This window comes from Callorhinus ursinus, unplaced genomic scaffold (genome assembly GCF_003265705.2).
Source record: "Callorhinus ursinus isolate GAN/ISIS: 27379988/994484 unplaced genomic scaffold, GSC_fseal_2.0 scaffold34, whole genome shotgun sequence".
In the NCBI taxonomy this organism is placed as follows: Eukaryota; Metazoa; Chordata; class Mammalia; order Carnivora; family Otariidae; genus Callorhinus; species Callorhinus ursinus.
Window position 1 is genome coordinate 13,978,719 of NW_027397096.1, and position 22,568 is coordinate 14,001,286.

At 51.1% G+C, this 22,568-nt stretch overlaps 2 protein-coding genes across 4 annotated transcripts in view; both read left to right on the top strand.

The window, feature by feature from the left end:
• RNF43 (ring finger protein 43) overlaps window positions 1-11,272 on the top strand; it is a 64,714-nt gene extending 53,442 nt beyond the window's left edge. For all 3 annotated transcript variants that reach the window (XM_025851029.2, XM_073879555.1, XM_073879556.1), the window contains 7 exons: window positions 2,468-2,542; window positions 2,657-2,788; window positions 3,419-3,523; window positions 4,630-4,791; window positions 5,308-5,410; window positions 6,055-7,404; window positions 9,815-11,272. In XM_025851029.2, the coding sequence (XP_025706814.1) occupies window positions 2,468-2,542; window positions 2,657-2,788; window positions 3,419-3,523; window positions 4,630-4,791; window positions 5,308-5,410; window positions 6,055-7,404; window positions 9,815-9,858 (1,971 nt within the window). In that variant the 3' untranslated portion in view covers window positions 9,859-11,272. The remainder of the gene's footprint in view (window positions 1-2,467; window positions 2,543-2,656; window positions 2,789-3,418; window positions 3,524-4,629; window positions 4,792-5,307; window positions 5,411-6,054; window positions 7,405-9,814) is intronic.
• A 1,482-nt stretch (window positions 11,273-12,754) lies between these two features.
• On the top strand, window positions 12,755-18,787 carry SUPT4H1 (SPT4 homolog, DSIF elongation factor subunit). The gene is made up of 5 exons (XM_025851354.2): window positions 12,755-12,911; window positions 13,472-13,578; window positions 17,522-17,577; window positions 17,859-17,912; window positions 18,383-18,787. Exons 1-5 carry the CDS (start codon window positions 12,843-12,845, stop codon window positions 18,448-18,450), a joined length of 354 nt encoding a protein of 117 aa, XP_025707139.1. The 5' UTR covers window positions 12,755-12,842; the 3' UTR covers window positions 18,451-18,787.
• The last annotated feature ends 3,781 nt before the right edge of the window (window positions 18,788-22,568 follow it).

Genomic DNA, 22,568 nt, shown 5'->3' on the forward strand with positions numbered 1-22,568 from the left:
ACTAGATGATGAGTTGTTCTAGAGGGCCTGGCCTTCCCTGGCGTGGTGCCCTGGGCACAGTAGGTACTCGGTCAGTCTTTGATGAGGAGAAGAGGACAGAGACTGCCACTGTGTCCAGAGAGGAAACCTAGAGCCCACAGAGGAGAAGAGGGTCATGTACAGTTCCCGCAGTGTACTGATTCCGGTGGCTAGAAGCCATGGGCAGCCAGAAAGGGGCTGGCTGATTCTTTGCAGCTCCCAAAGAGATCTCTGCATTGTTTTTCTAGAGCCCAGTCTTCCCATGCAGAGGGCCCACCCACCCTCTCTACCTTCCAGATTCCAGTCTCCGAAGAAGTGCTTCTTTCCCTCTCTCCCATTTCCTTGGGTGCAGATAGACTGGAGTGTGGGCTGCCATCTGGCCCCAAGTCTTGCTGTTTGATTCCTAGAACTCTGGACACAGGTACCCACTGCCTGAAAGTCCTGTTTGTTTCCCCTGTTGGCCAGTATGCTCTCTTTGATCTCTTTTACAACTTTGTAATTATGGGCTGTAATGGGCTGGGGTGTTTGAACATCAGGGTAATTACTTTCCACTGTTCCTACCCCAATCCTTCAAAGAGAGGGGGGCTGGGGAAAGTAAGAAAATCTCTGGAGAAGGAAGACTGTGCCCTTCCCTCATGCTCTTCCAGGCTGGGTTGGGTGTAGGGTCTCAATCTGGGCATGAGAAACATGAGGCCTTGGCAGCGTGCAAGATCCAGGAGTCAAATCTTTCACTACTGGGGTGACCTCCCCGTGCCTTGGCCAAGTCCTAGACTGTGACCTTAGCAGTGGGAGCCCCTCTCCTTGTCCTCTGGGGCTGCTCCTGTACCCTGGCTTGGGGGTTTCTGAAGCCTGGAGAGCTTCTCTTTGTCTGGGGTCCCCCAGTTGGGCTGGACTTCCTGGGAGTAAGCAGGCAGGAGGACACCGAGGGCCGAGACCTCTTAATTTCTTCAGCGACCCCATTCTGGAGTCCTGTGAGCTTCCAGTCAGTTAGGTTGGCGAGCCTGGGCCTGGGCTGGGCCTGGGTGCTGCTCAGGGGTCCAGCCAGGCTCCTCAGCAACTCAGGGAGGGAGGAAGGGGGAAAGTCACCCTCCTGACCCCAAACAGGGCCTCACTAGAGTGTCTCCACCACCTTCCAGGGCTCCCCTGCCTGTAGGCTGTTCTGAGGGGCCCCCTGGTCCCTGCTGCCTCCTGGGGAGTGAGGAGCAGGAGCCAGGAGCCGCTCCCTGGGCCTGCCAGGCAGGAGACCTGCCCAGACAGGCTCTCCCCAGGGAAGGAAAGCAGAGATCAAAGGCCTGAGCGTGTAAGTAGGCTCCTCTGCTGCCACCGCTGCTGGCAGAGGGATTAACTCCTTCGGTGCTGCAGCCCAGCCCCAAAGACTCAGCAGGCCCCCAGGGTCACGAGGTCCCAGCCTGATACCCTTACAGGATGAGCCTGGGCTTTGGGGAGAAAGGCTGGCGAGTGGCGGTGCTGGGCAGGGCGGCCCGACGCCGAGGCAAGGTAGCATCTGTCTTGCTCCTTTGCCCTTATGCTTCCACCCAGCCCTTGCTCTTATCTCCTGTCTCTTACCCCACACCCAGAGCTGCTAGATTCCTGCCTTTTTTCTCTTTTTGGCTCTGCTCTGCTCTGCCTGCCTGGCTAGATTCTGCTGCCCCGCGCCTACTCTTGGAGCCTTGGCGAGCACGCATGCACAGTCGTGCCCTTGTGGGAACAGCCCCTCAGGTTCCTCCCCACTGAGTCTCCAGTGCCACCTCAGGGAGGGGGCGCAGGGACAGAACACTGGACAGGGACCCCATTAAGTCCTTGAATTGGAGCCAGGAAACGTGTTGACAAACTAGAGTGTGGCAGGGAGAGATACACCAAGGAACAGGCTGAGCCTGGGGCTCTGCCACGGAGACCTTGGGTGGCAGCAGGGTCCCAGGCCTCTGGGGGATGCCCTGCAGGCTCCTCTCGTCAGGCAGGGTTGGACCTTGGAAAGCCCAGCTCTATTCTGAAGGAGCTCTCCATCTGTCTTTTCTCCCCTTCTCCCTCTCTGTACTGGGGACTGGTCACCCTTCCCCACCACTGGGGGTGCTGGTCATTCCCTGCTTTCTGTTCTCACAGCTCTTGGTGAAGGCAGACCTGTGGTACTTTGAGGGCAGGGAGATGTCTTATTTGTCCTTAGCTCTAGAGTCTAGTCCACTACCTGACACCTACTAAATCCTTGTTAAGGGTTTATTTGATTACAAAAGGAAGAATTGAATGTTGTTGAAGGCAGTGGGAGCTGGGTGAGCTCAGGGCAGGACAGGGATCCTCGTCCCACTGCCTTCTGGCATGTGTCATAGAGGAGTGTGCAGAGATGCGGTGTGTGCAATGTCCTAGGAAGGGATAGACGTGTGAGGGTTGGATCAGGGCATGGGTGGGCTGTGTCCTCCCCTGACCCCAGCGGGACCTCTGCTGTGTGTCTCTGCAGGCCCGGATGGCGGGGGAGCGAGGAGCCAGCGCCGTCCTTTTTGACATCACGGAGGATCGAGCTGCTGCTGAGCAGGTACCCCGGGACATTGGGGTGTTTGAGGAGGGAGCTGGATGGAGGGAGATAAAGTCACCTGTGGAAAGACAAGTCAGGACACAGCAGCCCTTGCGGGCACTTTCTCTCCTGCAGCTGCAGCAGCCCCTGGGGCTGACTTGGCCGGTGGTGTTGATCTGGGGTAAGGATGCCGAGAAGCTGATGGAGTTTGTGTACAAGAACCGCAAGGCCCACGTCAGGATTGAGCTGAAGGAGCCCCCAACCTGGGTAAGCACGCCAGATCTCCAGACCCTGCCCTGGCACGCATCCTCACCGCCACTTCGTCCTGTGGCGACTCCCATCAAAAGCCCCTGGACTCCTGGAACCAAAGAGAATTTAGAAATCCTACAGTTCAACTTCATCCACCAGCTGTGTGCTTCTGGACAAGTTTCTTCCCCCTCCAGGCTTCATCTGCAGAATGAATAGATTGGGCCAGCTGAGTTGTAAAGTTGTTTTCAGCTCTGTGGTTTCATGGCACAGAGTAGCAGAGCCAGAATGAAACCCTGGCCCCCAGCCCCTGATGCCCTGGCTGCTGTCTCTCCACCAGCTAGAAGTCTCACCCAGCTGGTCCCGGGAGGCTCCCACCCTGCAGGGGAGTCCCTTTCCTCTTCCCCCAAGCACGCGGGTCTTCAGATAGTACCTCTGGCAGCTGACCTCTGGAGGACCCTCTCTTGTGAGTGCCTGTGGGCAGAGAGGGACCACCTAGCCCCACCTGCATGTTCCAACCCACCTCGTCCCCTCTGCTGGAAGACTCAAGGGGACCTCCAGCTCTCTGTCTCCTCGGCACCTGAGTTTCTCCCAGAGTGGCCCAGCTCCTTCCAGAAGTATGACTCTTTGCATCTCCGCTCACCCCCGCAGCCAGATTACGATGTGTGGATCCTCCTGACAGTGGTGGGCACCATCTTTGTGGTCATCCTGGCTTCAGTGCTGCGTCTCCGGTGCCGCCCCCACCACAGCAGGCCGGTGAGCAGGGTGGGCTCCCTGGTGGAAGTGGGCATGTTCCTGGGTGTGGGGCGGTAAAGAGCAGGAAGGGAAAAGGGAGGAAAGAAGGTGCCCTTATGCTCTTGAAATCACTTACATCTAAGTACCCTGGCATCTGACTTGTTGATCTCCAGCAGCCCCTCCACATAGGCTTGCCCAGTCATTTATTTATTCAGCAAATAGCGAGAGCTCCTAGTATGGACCAGGCACGGTTCCAGGCGTTGGCGATAGCCCGGTGAACAAAAAGAAGATCCCATCCCTCAGGGAGCTTTCATTCTAATAGGAAGAGATAGACAATAAACAAAATAAATAAACTATGTAGTATTTTGGATGGTGGTACGTGCCAGAGAGAAAAATAAAATAGAAGAAGGAAGAGGGAATGTAAAGGGACAGGGTTAATTTGTAAAAACAGAGCCAGAGAAGGCTTCATTGTGAGGGTGGCATTTACAGGAGAGACCCTAAGTGGGTGAGGGGGTCGGATGTGCAGATATTTGGGGAGAGTGTGATCGGACAGAGAGCACAGAAGAGGCAAAGGCCTTGAGGCACAAGTGTGCCCAGTATGTCTGCGGAACAGCTAGGGGGCCGTGTGCCCAGAGCGAGTGAAAGGGCAGAGCAGGAGGTGAGGACAGGAGTTTGCTGGACTGCTGAGTCCATTGGCAGGACTGTGTTTTTTCACTCTGGTGAAGTGGGAGCTACTAGAAGGATTTTGAGCAGAAGTAGTACCATGATCTGACTTAAATTTTAAGGGGGGAGGATGGGTGTGTTGTTGGGTGGTTAATGGGATTAGAAATTCAGTTTGATGGGCCTATTGGATATCCAAGTTAAGATGTCAAGCAGGCAGTTGGATGAAAAACCTCTCCTGGGCCATCAAGGAAAGGAAAGCTTGATGGTATGGATGGGGGGTGGTGGGGTGGGAGGACTTGGCTGGCTTGGCTGAGCCACGTATGAGCTGCAAGGGGACAGACTCCTAGGGGTAGTCAATCAGCCATGTGATCTCACTGGGTGACTGGGAACCGAGTACAGACCGAGGTCCAGGGGTGAGGGGAGAGGAGTCCTTGCCCTATCCTGAGCCCCACCCCTCTTCCCAGGATCCCCTTCAGCAGCGAACAGCCTGGGCCATCAGCCAGCTGGCCACCAGGAGGTACCAGGCCAGCTGCAGGAGGGCTCGGGCTGAATGGCCAGACTCGAGTAGCAGCTGTAGCTCAGCCCCCGTGTGTGCCATTTGCCTGGAGGAGTTCTCTGAGGGCCAGGTAAGGCAGGCCTCGTGCTTGCCCTCCGTGACCGGGCTGGGGAGGAAAGCTGGAGCGTGGGAGGCCAGGTGAGGCACTGAAGGCCGCTGCACGTGCTCTGGTTGCATCTGTGTCCTGTGTATCTTGCGTGAGGCAGAGGGAGGGGACAGCCCTGAGGTCTGGCTCTTTTCCTGGTCTTCCAGGGAAAGAGAACTAGTCCTTGTTGAGTGTATACCGCGTGCCAGGCTCTGCAGTGGGTGCCGTAGAGGCATGATCTCATTTTAGCCTCATGACAATGCACGGTGGGGGTAGATTCAGTTTTTATCCTCATATTAGAGCAGAAAACTATCTGTTAAGGAACTTGCTCAAGGTCGTGCAGCTAGGTGGCAAAAATCCATGCTTACCTGACACCAAAGCTCTTACCGTTTCTATTCTACTATGTGGTATTTTACAAGAAGGTCATGGCAAGAAGGAGAGGTCTGGTTCTACGGCTGTAGCTACAGATAACTTTGGTTTGGATCCCCCTGTGTTCTGCAGGAGCTACGGGTCATTTCCTGCCTCCATGAGTTCCATCGCGTGTGTGTGGACCCCTGGCTACATCAGCATCGGACTTGCCCTCTCTGCATGTTCAACATCGTAGGTAGGAGGTGGGCCAAGCAGTCCCCTGTGTGCAGCCAGAGGGGTCTAGGACAAGGCTGCCCTCTGACGGAGGGTGTTGCCTTGAAGCTGAGGAGAAAGCAGGTCTGCCTTAACAGTTCTTTAGGCTGTGCACTGTTCAAGAGAGCCTCATGTGAAGGGGGGCACCATTCACATCGTAGACTTCTTTATTACTTTAAAAATTGTATTTTCATGACAACTTTGTTGATCCTAAACCTAGATAGTTTGTGTATTTATAATTCTGGTTTTCTGGCAATAAAGTATCTTGTTCTAACAAAACCAGGATAGTAGGAGAATTTCCTAAAAGATGAAAGTGAAGTATCTTGAGGAAAGAGAGCCTTTTTCTAATTCACCCAGAGGTGTGCTACGGGCCGGTGGTGGCCCTGAGTGAAAGAGCCCCACATGGGCTGGTGGGAGGAGCAGGGTTGGACATGCATAGTGGACTCCCAGGGAGAGAGACTGACTGGAAGGAACCGGGCATCCCAGGGCAGAGGCAGATTAGGAGTGTAACTTGGTCCCCCAACTCTGACTGAACACGCAGGCTATGTGGGCTCAAATAGGTGTAGTGCTGCCACCTTCCACAGGTTTGTGGACTCAAACACCTATGCTTTTGGTTCTTTCTTCCAGAGGGAGATTCGTTTTCTCAATCCCTGGGACCCTCTCGATCTTACCAGGAACCAGGTCGGAGACTCCACCTCATTCGCCAGCATCCTGGCCATGCCCACTACCACCTACCTGCTGCCTACCTGTTGGGCCCTTCCCGGAGTGCAGTGGCCCGGCCCCCACGACCCGGTCCCTTCCTAACGTCCCAGGAGCCAGGCGCGGCCCCCCGGCACCACCGCCTCCCCAGAGCTGCACATCCCAGGGCTCCGGGCGAGCAGCAGCACCTGGCAGTGGCCCAGCACCCCTATGCGCACGGCTGGGGGCTGAGCCACCTCCGAGGCACCTCGCAGCACCCCTCTGCTTGCCCAGCACCCCCACGCCGGGCCAGGCCTCACGACAGCAGCGGTTCTGGAGAAAGCTATCGCACAGAACGCAGTGGCTACATGGCAGATGGGCCCGCCAGTGACTCCAGTTCGGGGCCCTGTCACGGCTCCTCAAGTGACTCAGTGATCAACTGCACGGACATCAGTCTGCAGGGCATCCACGGCAGCAGCTCTACCTTCCGCAGCTCCCTGAGCAGTGACTTTGACCCCTTGGTATACTGCAGCCCGGAAGGGGAGCCCCGGGGGGAGGAGACTCAGCCTAGTGTGACCTCTCGGCCCCGGTCTTTGGACTCAGTAGTGCCCACAGGGGAAACCCAGGTTTCCAGCCACATCCACTACCACCGCCACCGGCACCACCACTACAAAAAACGCTTCCAGTGGCATGGCCGGAAGCCTGGCCCAGAAACTGGGGTCTCCCAGGCCAGGCCTGCCATTCCTCGGACACAGCCCCAGCCAGAGCCGCCTTCCCCTGATCAGCAAGCTGCCAGATCCAACCCAACTGCCCCTTCAGGGCAGCTCCCCAACCCACAATGGCCCAGGGCCCTCGTGGAGGCAGCCCTAGGTCCAGCTGATGCCACCAACCCCAGTCCCAGCAGCCTCTTCCATTTGCAGAAATCCAGCCTCCCTGTTCGACACCCACAAAGGAAAAGGCGGGGGGGCCTCTCAGAGCTCACCCCAGCCTCTCGGCCCCAGGACTTGACTGCACACCCAGCTTGCCAGATTTTTCCCCACTACAGTACCAGCTTGGCATACCCTTGGTCCCCGGAGGCCCACCCATTGATCTTTGGACCTCCAGGCCTGGACAGGAGGCTGCTACCAGAAAGCCCAGGCCCTTGTTACTCAAGTTCACAGCCGGTGTGGCTGTGTCTGACACCACGCCAGTCCCTCGGACCACACCCACCTGGAGAGGGGCCTTCCGAACGGAGATCTGGCACCCCAGAGGGCAGGCCATGCCCTTACCCACACTGCCAGGTGCCACCAGCGCAGCCTGGTGAGTTTTCAGGGGGAGAGGGTGTGATGAGGAGAGGATACCAGAGGTAATTGCAGCCTGGGGGAAGTCAGCCAACAAGGGGTTGACAGAAGCTGTGAAGGGGGCAGTGGGGCAGTGGGGTAGCATTCAAAATATTGAACAACGGGCATAGCATAGGATGCTGCTTGAAGTGCTGTGACTCTGCCCGCTGATAGTCCTTTAGTTGCCAGACCAGAGGGAGCTCTCAGGGGAAGCGCCCGTGTGGACGAAACATCAGAAAGCACCTAGGTGGTTTGAGGCAGCAGCTCCAATGTAAGTGTTTCGGTATTGTAATAATTAGTAAAGCTGTGCACACAGTTATCAGCTCTAGAGATTTATTTATTTATTTATTTGAGAGAGAGAGAGAGAGAGAGAGAGAGTGGGGAGGGGCAGAGGGAGAGAATCTTCAAGCAGACTCCCTGCTGAGCGCAGAGTCTGACGTGGGGCTCAGTCCCACGACCCCAAGATCATGACCTGAGCCAAAGCCAAGAGTCAGGTGCTTCACTGACTGAGCCACCCAGGTGTCCCCAATTATCAGCTTTAAATACAAAGAAGGCCAACAAGTGTTCCTTGCTCTTGAGGAGAGCACGGAGAAGTAATTACTGATAGCTATAATTCTGGGCAATATGAGGTCTTGTAGGAGAAATAATTGCAGATATCCATAACACTAGGCCATATGAGAAGAGCTATGTAAATGATTAGAAAGAAAGAGAAAAAAAAAAGAAAAGAAAAGAAAAAAAAGATCATGGGTGGTTCCCAGCATCCCTGTGGGTCTTTAGGGTTTCCCCTCTTCCTCTGAGGTAAAAGAACAACTAAGACTTTCCTTCTAAGCACCGATATTAATAAGACCAGCCTCATTTTCCTGGGGCCTCAGTGCATCCCTGATAATTGTACTACAACCAATTGTGATAATGTAAACCCTCAATTTTAACTGGGTGTTTCTTTGCTCAAATGCTCCTCTTCCTCCTCCAGAGCACCCCTCCCCATTTTCCCCATCTTCTCCCATGGTGTGGATGACAAAGCTCTTTGCCTAAAGCTATCACTAGGCACCCCAAAAGGGAGCCCAAATGTCCTGAAATATAAGACCTCACGGTCTAGGAACCCTACAGTCAAGACCTAGAGCTGTTATCATTCATTCATTCACTCCTTCCCTCCTTTTTTCTTCCTGCATTGGATGCTTACTATGGGCTAGGTTCCAGGCTAGCCTCTGAGGACATGGAACTTGTCAACCAGGAGATCCAGGTCTATGGGGTCACAGGCATGTACACAGTTACAGTAGAGAAAATCATGGCTTCCATGGAGCCATGCAAAGCAAGCTTTGGCCATGTGTTTGACGATCCATTCGGACCCTGTCACATGTGTGCTTTCAGGGCTGCTGGAGGCAGACCCCCACCTCTCCCGTACTTAGAACTGGTTTCGACAGCTCCCTCTTCCCTGCTCCTCAAATCCAGTCAGTGCCAGTTTCTGTTAACTCTGTCCCTGAGAGCTTTTTTACCTTCTCCTTCAGAACTGATGGCCCCTGCCCACGTCTTAGATGCAGCCTAAAGATCAAGGCAGGAGCCTCCTAGCTCTTCCCTCCCCTCTTACAGGGCTATGAAGGGGGGGCCCTGCACATACAGTGACCCTGCTCGCCTGCTGCTGCCAGGCTCATTTTGCTCAAATAAGCTGCCCAGAAATTTCCACATGTTCTGTTTTCTCCACAGTAAAGAAAAACTGAGCCTGGTTTGGCCTTCAAGGCTCTAGCACCAGCTAGCCCCCATCTGCCGTCCCCACTTTATTTTTCACTCTTCCCTTCCCTTCCCCTGCCCCATGCTTTAGCCAAACCTAGTAAACACTTCTTGCAGTCCTTATAACCCAGACTATTCTGCTGTCTTCCTATTCCCATAAATCCAGTTCTTATCTATTTCTGCAGGACCAGCTCATTTATCTTCACTTTCAGGAAGCCCTTCCTGATTGCTCCACTTGAACATGATCTGTCCCCTTTCCGGGAAAGGTCTTATGATCCAGTCCTGTCCCACTGCATAATTTCCCTTTGTATGCACACCTTCTTTCCTGCAAGATTATCAGGTCTCTGCTTATTCTTCTATTTGGCACATGATAACAGGCCGGATTCACAAGTGCTTAATAAGTATTTATTGGGTTAATGAGCGAATAGTAAGTATTTGTAACACTGGTTGCTATATATGTTTCTCTTTCTTTAGCTTTTTTGTTTTTCTCTCCCCTGTGTCCCACCTGGGGCCCCTCCCAGCTTTCAGTCTAATTGCCCCTTCTGGACACATTCCCTGCTCCTCCCTCTCTGTGGTTCTCTCCCAGCCATACTGTTTTGCAGGTGGGACAGGAAGGCGGCTGGCCTGACCCTCAGTGACCTCTTTCCTCCCTTCTCTAAATGCAGGCTCAGAGGAGGAGATTGAGGAGCTGTGTGAACAGGCTGTGTGAGATGCTCAGACCTAGCTCCAACCAAGAGCGTGCTCCGGATGATTCGGGCCCTACCTGGCACAGAGTCCTGCTCCTGAGAGAAGAAAGGACCTCAGAAAACAGCCCTCTTTTTTTGCCAGACTTCCTGGAACCTCCAGAAGAGGAGTGGTGACGGTGGGTGGCAGGTGTTCCCTGCTCCCAGCTCTGGACCTTGTGTGCAGAATGCATCTGCAGTGCGGCAAAGTCTGTGTCCAGCCAGGCAACCAGCTACTACCTATGTGGGCTGGCTCCCTTAAAGGCTGTTTTTTGAGAACAGGAAGCTAGATATGGGTAGATAAGTGTTATAAAGGTGCTGCTCCTTTCCCCAGGCCCGGCAGGTCTTCCTCATCCCAAGTCTCATGTACATACCTGCCAGTGGGTCCTTCTTACCTCCTTTCTTGGGTGAGTCCTGCACACCAGCTTTGACTCCTCGGTAAAGCTGCTGCATCAGCAGCAACCCCAGCTTTTATCATTTCCCTTCTTTGCAAAAGGATCAGGAACATAGGTGAGCCCTGAACCCTAAAAAGGGAGGCTCCGCAGCTTCTCCAGGCAGTACCTGCCCTGGTGCATAAGGGAGAATGTTTTTCCCTTCTTGTCCTTAATTGTCAGATCCACTATATTAAGTCAGAGGGGAGGCTCTGGGAAGCCAGGGTGTGGAGTTCTGTCCCTAAAGTGGTACTGCACCCTGAAGAACCTGGGATGAAGCCTCTGACTTTCAAACTCCCTCGTCACTCCAGCAGCCCCAATTCCTCTGGGGGCTGGGGGGTAGTGGGGAGGGAATAAATTCTTTCCTGGAGATTACCTATCTCAAAGCCCCAAAGTAGGTGGAAAGAAGAGGATTTCTGCTGGACTGCATCTAGAAGAGGGAGGATGGAACGAAGGTAGAAAAGACAGAATTACAGCTGACCAAGGACAACAACGAATTCTTCTCTGGGAGTTTTCCCAGAGCAGGGATGAGGAACAGGGGAAAACAAAGGAAAAGCAAAGTGGGACAATTGGGTTTAGATGGCTCCAAGGCCCAGCTTCCCATGATAAGCCATACAGGCCAGGGACACCCAGGAAGGTGTGCATGCAAGAGGTTGTGCATGCAGGACATCTGGCCCGGGTAGCTGGTACCCGAGTGGGCAAGGGCCGAGGAGCCTCCTGAGGGTAACATTCACCCCAGGGCAGCTGGACTATTGCCGGCTCCTCAGGCATTATCCCATTTGGAATGTGAATGTGGGAGCTAAGTGGGCACAGGACCCTACCTGGGAAACTTCTTCCCTTAAAGTCAGTGGGGAACTAGCACCTAGGCACCCACATGGGTATTTATATCTGAACCAGACAGAAAGACGCTTGAATCAGGCACTATGTTGAGAAATGTATTTATTTGCTAATATATTTATCCATAAATGCAGTCTGGTCTCGTGGTTTTGTTCTGTTATGACGGTTACTCAGGGTAACAGTTTCATCTTCTACGTTGACAGAAGTAAATTATTTCTGATATCAGAAGTTAGGCTCTGATTTATGAAAGGATAGGACAGAGTGGTGGGCTAGGCAACAAGAATTGGTTTGTAAGCCCCTAAAAGCATGGTTTAGTGAGATCAGGGAAGGGGGAAAGCATGACTGGATTCTGTGGTCCAGTCGTTATCTGTATTATTCTACCTTTTACTTCACACTCTTATTTGTGATGCTTCGGTGACTTTTTGACCTTTGGTAAATACTCTATGCCTCACTTTTTCCACCCATAAAATAGGCCTATTTCACAGAGTTGTTGCAGGGCTCCCCTGAGATAAGAGTGAAAGCATGTTTGGTGGTGGAAAGTATCCAGTGCTGGAGAACATTCTAACCCCAGTCACAGAGCCCATCTGAACACAGCATGGCATGGGCACAAGAAGCAGGCCCCCCCTTGAAGAAGCTCTGTGTCAGTTGGGAGGCCTGGTTGGGAGGATAGAACAGCAGGGCCTGAAACTATTTATATCCCAGAGCTCCAGTTCTGATAAACACAAATGACTGTGCTCTGCCTACTCGTGCGACTACTGTGAGGATCAAGAGCTGGTGCTAAGTTGGTATGAATTCCACAGAGCCTGGGGCAGTCTTTGCTCCCATCCTCACAAAGCACATTTTCCCTTCTGCTTCTCCACGAAAGATTTCGTAGGGCTGGTCATTGTCCGTTGCCCAGTTTTGAACCACAGAGCAAAGGAGCATCTAGTTTTCTATAAGGTGAAATTAAAAAAAAAAAAAAAAGACACACTCTCCTATCCCCTACAGATGTTCTCAAGTAAAGGAACTGTCTAAATGCTAAACGCTGCACAAAGCCTAAATAATCAGCTGGAACAAGGAAAGTACGTAAAGAGTTTTAAAAAATAATTAAATATGCCTGTTACGCGCCACCGGCCCACAAGCCCGCATTCCGGCGGACGGCAAATGGAAACCCTATCCTGCTCTCAGGAAGAAAGGGGCTGTCCGTGATTTCTTTCCCTCTCGGCAGAGATAACCCAGAGGGAGACAGTGGACCCTCTGGCCCTGCGCTTTTAAAACGGCAAGACAAAAAAGAATCTCGGCTGGCATGTGGGATCCTCCTAAGGGGACCGGCGACCAGCGGCCAGCCGCCTACATCAAACGGCCCGCCCCGCCGGGCTTCCGGCTCCGGCCGCGGCGCGTTCTCGCGCAGGCGCCAGCCGCACCGCCCCTCCCCCACGGGCCCTGCCCACAGGCCCAACGGCCGCCACGGCCTCGCCCTCGCGCCGGCCCAGGTGGCGGGTGCGCGCGCCGGCCCAGGTGACTCCCGGCCGGCCCCGCCTCCAGGCGGGAGAAACCATCTCCTTAGGCGGGGGGGGGGGGGAGGGCTGGGCCCTGCGGCTTCCCACACCGGAAGAGGAAGTCCTAGACACCGGAAGTGGAAGGCGTTCTGGGTAATTCGCTGTTTACTTCCTGCGGCTGAGGAATCTGTGGCCCAGTCCTTTGCTGTTCTTTTGTCGGAGAGGATGGCCCTGGAGACGGTGCCGAAGGACCTGCGGCATCTGCGGGCTTGTTTGCTGTGTTCGTTGGTCAAGGTGTCCTTCGGGGGGCTGGTTGTAGGGGCGATGGGGGAATCCAGATGGGGGAAAAGGTGGAACGGGGCTGGGAGATAGCGAAGAGAAAATTAAGGTCCAGGACCCCGGGTTTGGCGAGGGGTGTGGGAAGCTGCTGGGGGCCATTGTTTAAGTCTGTAGGAACGCAGGCAGTCTTTACATGCCTTTGAATCCTCAGCTAGCACAGGTCTGATCCTTAACAGACGTTCAGCGAACTTCTGTTGAAGCTGAAGGCCACTGGGAGTCAGATGAGGGTGGTGATCTGCAGCTGAGGGGGAGTAGTCGGAGAGGATGCCTGGCCCCGAGGAGACCAGGGAGAGGACTAGGTAAAACGCAGTTAGGAACAAGAGAGGGAGGACTGTGAGGGTGGGTGGAACTTTAGGAATGGAGCTGTGGGAGTGGGGCGTGGGGAACCTGATGAGACAGAGCCAGCATGGGGGGGGAGCCTTCTACTTGACTAGGTAGAAGTATGGAGAGAGCTAGTTTTTCTTTTGGCCTTGTTTACACTCACCCCTACCCCCCCCCTTTGTCCCCCCTCCCAGACTATAGACCAGTTTGAATATGATGGTTGTGACAATTGTGATGCATACCTTCAGATGAAGGGTAACCGGGAGATGGTATATGACTGCACCAGCTCTTCCTTTGACGGGTAAGCCCCTTTAGATTCCTTCATTCACTTTCCCGTTACTCCCACCCCACCCCACCTAGTAAATGTGAGGCAGACCATGATCCTGGTTGTTCTCGGTTATTTTGAGACACACTAGTCCTGTGCTGTCTAGTACAGTAGCCACTGGCCATGCCTGGCATTGAGCACTTGAAATGTGGCTAGTCCAAACAGAGTTATACTCTAACTATAAAATATACACTAGATTGACAAGATTTAGAACAGGAAAAAGAATGTAAAATATTCTAATTTTTTAAATATTAATTATACCTAGATGATAATTCTTTGGGTAGACTGAGTTAAATGAATATGTTATTGAAATTAATTTCACCCTTTTGTCTTTACTCATAAACATGGCTACTAGAAAATTTTAAATGACTTGTGTGGTTTTTATTTATTTTATTTCTGCTGGACAGTTTTTCATTAGACTGTCAGCTCATTAACGGTAGGGACTGTGTTTATCTTGTGCACACTGGTTTGGCACAGGGCCTGGAAGGTGGCAGAGGGCTAAGAAATGTTTGTTAAATGCATGAAGATCCTTTCTGAAAGTGAAGGTAAGGTAAGGTACAGTAATGGTAAATTATTACCTGAAAGCTGATGCTGTTAGATATGTCTGAGAGACCCCATAAGAAAAGTTTTCCCTTGGTGAGATTGTCCAGTGGGGAGAAGGAGAAATGAGAGTAACATAAGTGCCCAGGTCTCAGTTTTTTTTCCCCAACGTAGGAGCCAGAGGGTAGTATTCTTTGGGGGTTAAGGAGATACTGTGTCTTTTGGCCTCTAGGCCAGTTAAGGATTTACACACAGAGGTGCCTGGGTGGCTTAGTCAGTTAAGTGTCCAATTCTTGATTTCAGTTCAGGTCATGATCTCAGTGTAGTGAGACTGAGCCCCACGTTGGGCTCGACGCTCAGCAGGAAGTCTCCTTGAGATTCTCTCCCTCTCCCTCTCCCCCCTCCCCTGCACGCTCTTTCTCTCTCTCAAATAAATAAATCTTTTTTTAAAAAGATTTACACACAAACTGGGCTCAAACCCAGTACTTAGTAAGCTTCCTTCAAGGTGAGGCCACCTCCATCCATTCCTTCTTTGACTTCCTTTAAGGAAGAATGAAGGCTTGGGCAAAAAAGATGTTGCCATGGAACCTTACTTCCTACACATGCATGTGCACAGATACTCCAGTCCCTTTGTTGATTTGTTAGCATGGTAACAAAATGGCTGACGAATAAAGGGACTCCCATCTATGGTAAACGACTGTGTTGGCTGCTGTCAGGGATGTCAAGAGTTACACAGTGATGTACTTACTAGTAAGAGACACAGTATAAAGTTTTGCATATTAGAGTTTTAAAAAAAATTGTGGCAAAATATGTGTGACAGAAAATTAACTTTTTAAAAAAATTTTTATTTATTTGAGAGACAGAGCACAAGCAGGGCAGAGGGAGAGGGAGAAGCACACTCTCCACTGAGCAGGGAGCCTGACATGGGGCTCGATCCCAGGACCCTGGGATCATGACCTTAGCCAAAGGCAGACACTTAACTGAGCCACTCAGGCTCCCCTGAAAATTTACCATTTTTAAGTGTAGAAATCAGTGGTATTTAGTATATTCACATTGTGCAGCCGTCACTACAGTCCATCTCCAGGACTCTTTTCATCTTATTTTCCCCTCCCCACTGCCCTGGCAACTACCATTCTACTTTCTTTCTGTATGAATTTCTTGTGGTTTTTGTTTTGTTTCGTTTAAGATTTTATTTATTTATTTGACAGAGAGAGAGCAAGAGAGCACAAGCGGCAGGAGTGGCAGAGGGAGAGGGAGAAGCTGAGGAGGGAGCCCAACATGGGGCTGGATCCTAGGACCTTGGGATCATGACCTGAGTCAAAGGCAGATGCTTAACCGACTGAGCCACCCGGCACCCAGGCGCCCCTCTTGCTGTATGAATTTGAAGTGTACTATAAGTGCTTCATATAAGTGGAATCAAACAATATTTGTCGTTTTGTGCCTGGGTCATTTAATTTACCATCATGTCTTCAAGGTTTATCCATATTGTCGCATGCGTCCAGATTTTTCTTTTAAGCTGAATAATCATTTATCCACTCATCTGTCGATAGACTCTTGGGTTGCTTCTATCTTTTGGCTGTTAGGAATAATGCTGCTATGAACACAGGTTTACCAATATCTGATCAAGTCCCTGATTTCACTTCTTCAGGGTATATATCCAGAAGTGGAATTGCTGAGTCATTCTGTTTAATATTTAGGGGAACTGCCATACTGTTTTTTCGTAGCGGCGGCACTGTTTTCTGTTCCCACCAGCAGTATACAGGGGTTCCAGTTTCTCCACACCCCTGCCAGCGCTTGTTATTTTTTGTTTTATGTTTTGTTTTGGTTTTGATAGTAGCTACGCTATTGGACATGAGGTGGCATTGTTTTGGTTTTGATCACCTTTCCCTAATGATTAGTGATGTTAAGCATCTTTTTATGTGTTTATTGGCCATTTGTGTATCTTCTTCGGGAAAATGTCTGTTTTTAAATCCTTTGCCCACTTTCGAAGTGGGTTATTTGACTTTCTGTTGTTGAGTTCTAAGAGTTATTTGTGTATTCTGGTGGATATTAGATTTGGGAGAATGGGTATATCAAGGGCTAAAGGAGACCAGAGGAGGGCCAGATGAACTCAGCTAGAAGCAGAGGAGATACCATGTGAATCAGGCTCTGAACGAAAGAAGTACAGGATTTTTGAGGCGGTTGAGAGAGCATTTTAGAAAAAACATTCTAAACAAGGAAATGACTTGAGCAGAGTCATGGGGTGGGAAGACCAGGCGATGTCTGGAGAATGGTAGGGATTCTGTTGAGGTTAAATCATAAGGTTGGGTGACAGGCACTGTAAGGCTAGAAAGATTGCTTGTGAAGAACAGAAGAGACCATACTGTTGGTCCAGACAACAGCCTGTGTGTGTATGCCTGCCCCCAGTCAGTCTGCCAGGCCAGGGCAGGGGTTCCCCTGCTTAACCACCAGGGAGGGTGGGGGCAGTTCCACTCCCAGCAGATGGCTGAGAATGTAGGATTTGGATGGGGAGGGAGGCTCCCCAAGTAAGAATCCCAGATTGTTGCCAAGAGAAGAGGGAGTGGTTACTGACAAAAGTTGGTGTCTGGGACAGACCTGTCACGGCAGGCAGGCAAGCATTTGATTGAATGAATGATAGAAATGACCTCTGTCGCTTCTGAAAGTTCCTGACGTTGACCTGTCAAGCTTGAGGGGCAGCCTTCTAGCCCTCATGCGGCCTTTCTGTTGCCCGTGCTCTGGGATCAGAGCTCTCTTGGGAACAACTATTAAGATATAAGTAAGGACAGCTAATGCTTATGTAGCTAGCACTTACCCTGCGCCAGGTGTTTGGCATGTATTAGCTCCGTATTTGAGTTTCATTCCACACAATTCTGAGGGAGATGTCCATACGTGTGTTAGGCTGTACAGCCCATCAGAGGCAGACCTTGGCCAAGTCTAACTTACTTCTGGTAGGAGGACCCGTGGTTTTCCTTCACCCTCCTCCTCCCCCTTTGCACTAGGGCCCAGCCCCCTAGTGGTCGTGTTGCTTGTAATTAGTAACACTGGCCATCTACTTTTAAAGCTGTCTTGTTTCCCAGAGAATCTGGGCTAAGGATGTTTTTTGAGCCAGATGAGCTAGTCCTTTGGGAATGGTAACTGACCTGTGTTTGGCGGGCAAAGAACCTTTGTCGGGACTAAGTTTGGGTCAGCCCCTTCTCAGCATTAGTAGTCCGTTTCCCCTGCTTTCTAGTAGAGACTCAATACTTGGCTTTTTCCTGTGTTTCCTCTCCCAGAACTATTTTGCTGGCTGAAAGCAGAGTAAAGTGGGCATTTTCCTCCATCTCTCTCTTCTCTAGTAGGGGAGGCTCAGGTTGACTCTCTGTTTCTTTTCCCTTCCCAGAATCATTGCGATGATGAGTCCAGAGGACAGCTGGGTCTCCAAGTGGCAGCGAGTCAGTAAGTATCTCCCTTTCTCTTTGTCCTGGCTGAGTTGTGTTGTTGCTGCTCCTCAGGTCTCGTGGGGGCACCTTAGATCAGAGGGTAAGTGGCCGCAGAGTGAAACAGATGGGGTTGTAGGAAACACGAGGAAAGTATCCTGTGCCCTGTCGTTTGACACCAGAGCCAAAGAAGTGACTGTTCTTGTCTTGGAGTTACAGCATTCCTTTCATTTTTAGCTTAAACCTCCCTTTGGTCTTTACGCCTAACTTACTCTCACTGCCGTCTCTCTTCTCTCGTAGGTAACTTTAAGCCGGGTGTGTATGCAGTGTCCGTCACCGGTCGCCTTCCCCAAGGTAATAATCGTCGTAGTAGTGGCTGGTGTTCACTTAAGTGCGCCAAGCTCCCCGGAAGTCCTCTGTGGGACCGCACGCCGGTCTTCACAGCTCTGGGGGAACTGAGGCATAGAGAGGTTCAGTAACTTGCCCAAGGTCATCCTTCGGGGACGGTAACTGACCTGCACTCCAGAGGAGCTAGAATTTGAACCCAGGCATTTTGACCCCAGAACCCTTGGTTTTAGCGACTACGACACGTAGTCTTTTCCTTCTTGTTCTTACCAAGTCGTTAGCAGATGTGTGCCTGGATCTTCAGCGGTAACAAGCCAACCAAGCAGGACTGTAGATGAGCTGTGTAGGAACTCCAGTTTGCTCAGGAACACCTTCCTCCCTCCCTCCCTTTCCCGTCCCCACCAAAGTGGTAGTAGAGAGACCTTTCTTAACTTCTGGGATCTTCCTCCCTTACAGAGCTGTTTCTTGTCCTTCTGCAGGAATTGTGCGAGAGCTGAAAAGTCGAGGAGTGGCCTACAAATCCAGAGACACGGCTATAAAGACCTAGCAAGATGCATGGCTGCCATTGTCTCTCCTCCCCACCTCCTGCATCTGCTTATTTTTTGTTACGGAACTAAATGGACAGAACCTAAGATACTCCCCACCCTCCAACTCTGAGACTCAGCGGACTATTGAGAGACCACAGCGTGTCCCTGAGCCATTTTACCTTTGGACTGCTGCTGGGGGCAGGGGTGGGGCGGTTTGGGCTGGTTTGGGCTGGTGCATTAACAGAGACTGAATTGAATGGGGGGTAGGAGACCCAGTCTGTGCCCTTGCCCATGGGTAGGACTCTGGGTCAAATGCCAAATAAACATGAACCCCTAGGAAAGTTCTTAAGCCCATGACAGATGCCTTGACTCCTTTCTACCTGGGCGCAGGAAGAACTCACTTAACCCTGTAAGCACTTTCCCAGAGCAGTAGAGGCCCTCCTGCTCCCCGTTACCCATCTTTCAGCCTTCCGGGGTTGCAGCCTTTCCAGTGTGCTTCCTTGGGTCTTGTTGGAAGGTCTGCTGTCCTGAGTCTAGGCAGGCCCATCAAGCTGGTAGTCTTGGTGTCTGGGGCTTGCAGACTTCCTCTAGACCTGGCACAGCAAGTGTCTTTTGAAAGAAAGCCTGAGGCTTCTCAGTATTCTTTGCCTGTTGACCATATTTAATACTCTCCCCCCCCCTTTTTTTTCTTCTTTTTACTGCTCTTCCTCTATCTTAGGCCAGTCAGTGGTATCTATGACCCTCGTTCACCCACCTACACACATTATGCTGCATTTCCTCTAACTGGAGACCCTCAGGTGGCTGCTGGGCCATCGTCTGGTTAGTGAATGCCTTTGTAGGAGTTGGGCTCCTCCTTTCCCCCTCTGGCCTAGTAGGGGGTTTTGATATCAGGTTATTGGTCAAGGTGAGTTATTTGTTTTAGAATGAAAAATTTACCAGAAATTCTTTCTTACTTAAATCTCCACAAAGAATCCTATTAATATCCCTATATTGATTTCCTAGGTTTCTTGTTCTCCATCTGTAAAACAATGATAACACTGCTTGTTTACTTTAGTATTGATAAAAACGAAGCAATGTGAAAATTCTAGAACTTAGGTTTTATGAAAAGTAAAATTCATTTACTCTTTTTTATTAGCTGTTCTATAATACATACAGTATGTGCACAGTTTAACCAAATAGTGGGAGAAATGCTCAGAATCACCACTGCAGAATGAGCTCATGACTCAGCAGAGGTGTCTGTACTAGGGCTTTGTGTCTCTTAGCCACCTGGTGTTGCTAGTGAGTCAGTGTCCCTTGTTACCTGTGGCCTGGAGTGTGTGGGAAGGAGGGAGAGATGCTGATTCTCCAGTGACCCCCTCCCACCCCTGTCCTGTCAGCTCATAGGCCCATGGGAAGGAAGCTGGGAGTGGCCCAGGATGCTCATGTCGCTCACAGATCCTCCTCAAACCAGAACCATTTTTGTTGATGCCTTCAAGCTCTGAGGGAATAGTCCATTAGCCCCAGTTTCAGCTGAGTTTTTAAAGGCTTTCCTCAGCCCGGCAAACTGAAAGAGCTCAAGGGGTGGTGGTTTCTGTTCAATTTCAATCTGAAAGGATCCTTGGGAAGTAGCCCCAGCAGGCCAGCCTTACGTTCTGGAGGGAAGAAGTGGGTTTCGGCAAGAGTGCCTAGGCCATGCAGCCAACACCCCACTTTCACTGGCTTTTCTCAAAAAGTCCCTTGGAAATCCCCAGCTGCTGTCCTGCGTGTCTGACCCGGACGTGGCCGCTCAGTGAGAATGGAAACAGTTGTGGGGAGGGGAGGCAAGAGGAGCTGTGCGCAAGTAACCACACTCGGGCTGCCTCAGCACCGCGCCGGGCTGAGGCCCTAACTGTTAGCCTCGCAGGAAGCGAAAGACACGGGCCCGATGGTTGTGGGGGAGGGGGGCCCAGTCGGCGGGACCGGATTTCACAGACTCAGTGCCAAGTGGGCTCTGCCTGGAAGCTCCTTCTCGATTTGCTTTCTTGCTTTTTCTGGTCCTGGAAGCTGCTTATGGTGCTGCTCGGCAGCCCAGACAGGCCATGGGGTGCTAGAGTCCACCCAGTGCGGGGAGCCCGAAGAGCCTGAAAGAGGGACTGCTGGTTCTTCACGGCTCCCGTGAGGGAGCGGTGTGATGTGGACGAGGAGGTCTCCGCTGCCGCTGCCCTGCGCGGCACGTCCCTGAGGCCCATGCCCTGCTCCTTGTGCCTGTCAGAGTTTCAGGCCCGTTCTGACCACGGAGGTCCCACATCTACCCAGGGTCTTGGTCTCCTGCTCAGTCATTTAAGCTTCTCTACCTCAGAAAGGCAAGGCTCCTCTTCCCTAGTTCCACAACGACAGATGCGAGTCAGGCTAGTGACCGAGCTGCCTTCCCCTCGTCTGCTTATTCCTCATTCTCTTCTTCTTAGCCACCACTGCCCGTGGGGTTAAAAAACACACTCCATGGCAGTTCATTGCTGAATGCAGCCTCCATTCCTCGGCAGTGATTGATGGCTGATGGAACAAGGATCGGAACGTTTCTGGTCTTGGAGGGAAGCTGTTTCCGAAGAGTAACGGGGATGAGCTGGGGAGGAGTAAGCTCAGGCTGGGCTCTTTAGGTTTGGCCTCATTTCCTCTGGGCATGGCCACTACCTTCTCACTCCAAGCCTGTCTGTAACCTGCCATTCAATCCTCATGTCTCCTCCTGACACCTGATTCTGTGAGCGTGTGTAAGAGACAGGTAGGTAATGTTGAAGACCAGACTAGTATCTTTGGAAGTCTGTTTCATGTTTATCAGTAAAACCTTTCATTTAAATGGCATTTTACAGTTGACAAAAAGGCTTTCATGTCCATTATCTTATTTGATCCTCACAAAACCCCTACGTCATAGTTAACATCCTTACGGAGTGAAGAGACTGAGGGTCAAAGTTAAAGTGACTTGGCCATGATCAAGAAGTAGAGCCTGAAGTCAAGAAATACGTTGCTCACACCCAATCTGGGGCTGCTAACTCCTTCCAACATAGTTATCCCCAGATGCAGTGGGCTTCCTCCCTTTGTGAGGATTCCACAGAACCAGCATGAGGCGTTAGTTTATCACTGAGTGAGAGTTACATGTCCCTATACACTGAGTCCCCCGAACACCCTATGCCTACCACTTACATCTCTAGTCCCCAAGTCACAATTACCCAAAGAGAGGTAGGCAGTGTGGGGAAAGGGTCCAGGGAGGTGATCCTTGGGATTTGCTCAAGGATCCCCATGCAGCACATTTGGAAACCGGTCCAGCCCTCCTCCAGTTCCCACCTGGCAGCGTCTTCTTTTCTACTCTAGCAGTTCTTCGGTATCTGCTGACCTGTGCCCCGTACTCCCCAACCTTTTCTGTTTTTTCCTACTCACCACCTTTTGCAGCCCAATTATACCTTCACACTCCACTGGAACACAGACTTGTGATGAAAATATACAGACGTATCTAATTAGGGGCATTGCCCCTGCCTCCCAGTCACTTCGCTGCTCTAAAAGTTTCCTCTCTATAAAATGCAGCTGACAAAACTGCTTTAGGCAGCAGGATAGTGGTTACCCGTGACAGGTGGGGGTGGAAAAGGAGATATGAGGGGATCCTGAGGTTATAGTCTGTTTCTTGCTCTGGATGCCAGCTACATAAGTTAGTTCACTTTCTGAAGATTTATGGAGTTATACACTCACGATTTGCTCACTTTTCTATTTGTATGCTAACCTCAAATAGAAAGTTCACTTAAAGACACAGCAGTCCTATCTTGGGATTGTTGTGAGAAAGACATTAATTTATGTAAAAGCAATCTGAGAGTTGTACACTATTACGTGTATCTACGGAATCACATTTATCCAAAGTTGTCCACCTCTAGGTAAGTTCTAGGTAAGTGTGGCAAGAATGGCATCCCTGTAGTATTGTTGGACAATGGATGTTCCAATACATCTATCATACAGAAATATATCACAACGGACACATTTTCCTTTAAGTACCATGGCTTTTAATTTTAATCGCTCTGTTCTCTTGTTTTTTTATGACATACGTTGTTGTTTTTTTAAAATATGTACTTCCTTGTTATTTGGATACAAGGTTCTAGATGTGATTTAACCTCTACTTGGCTCAATGTCATTGTTAGAAACC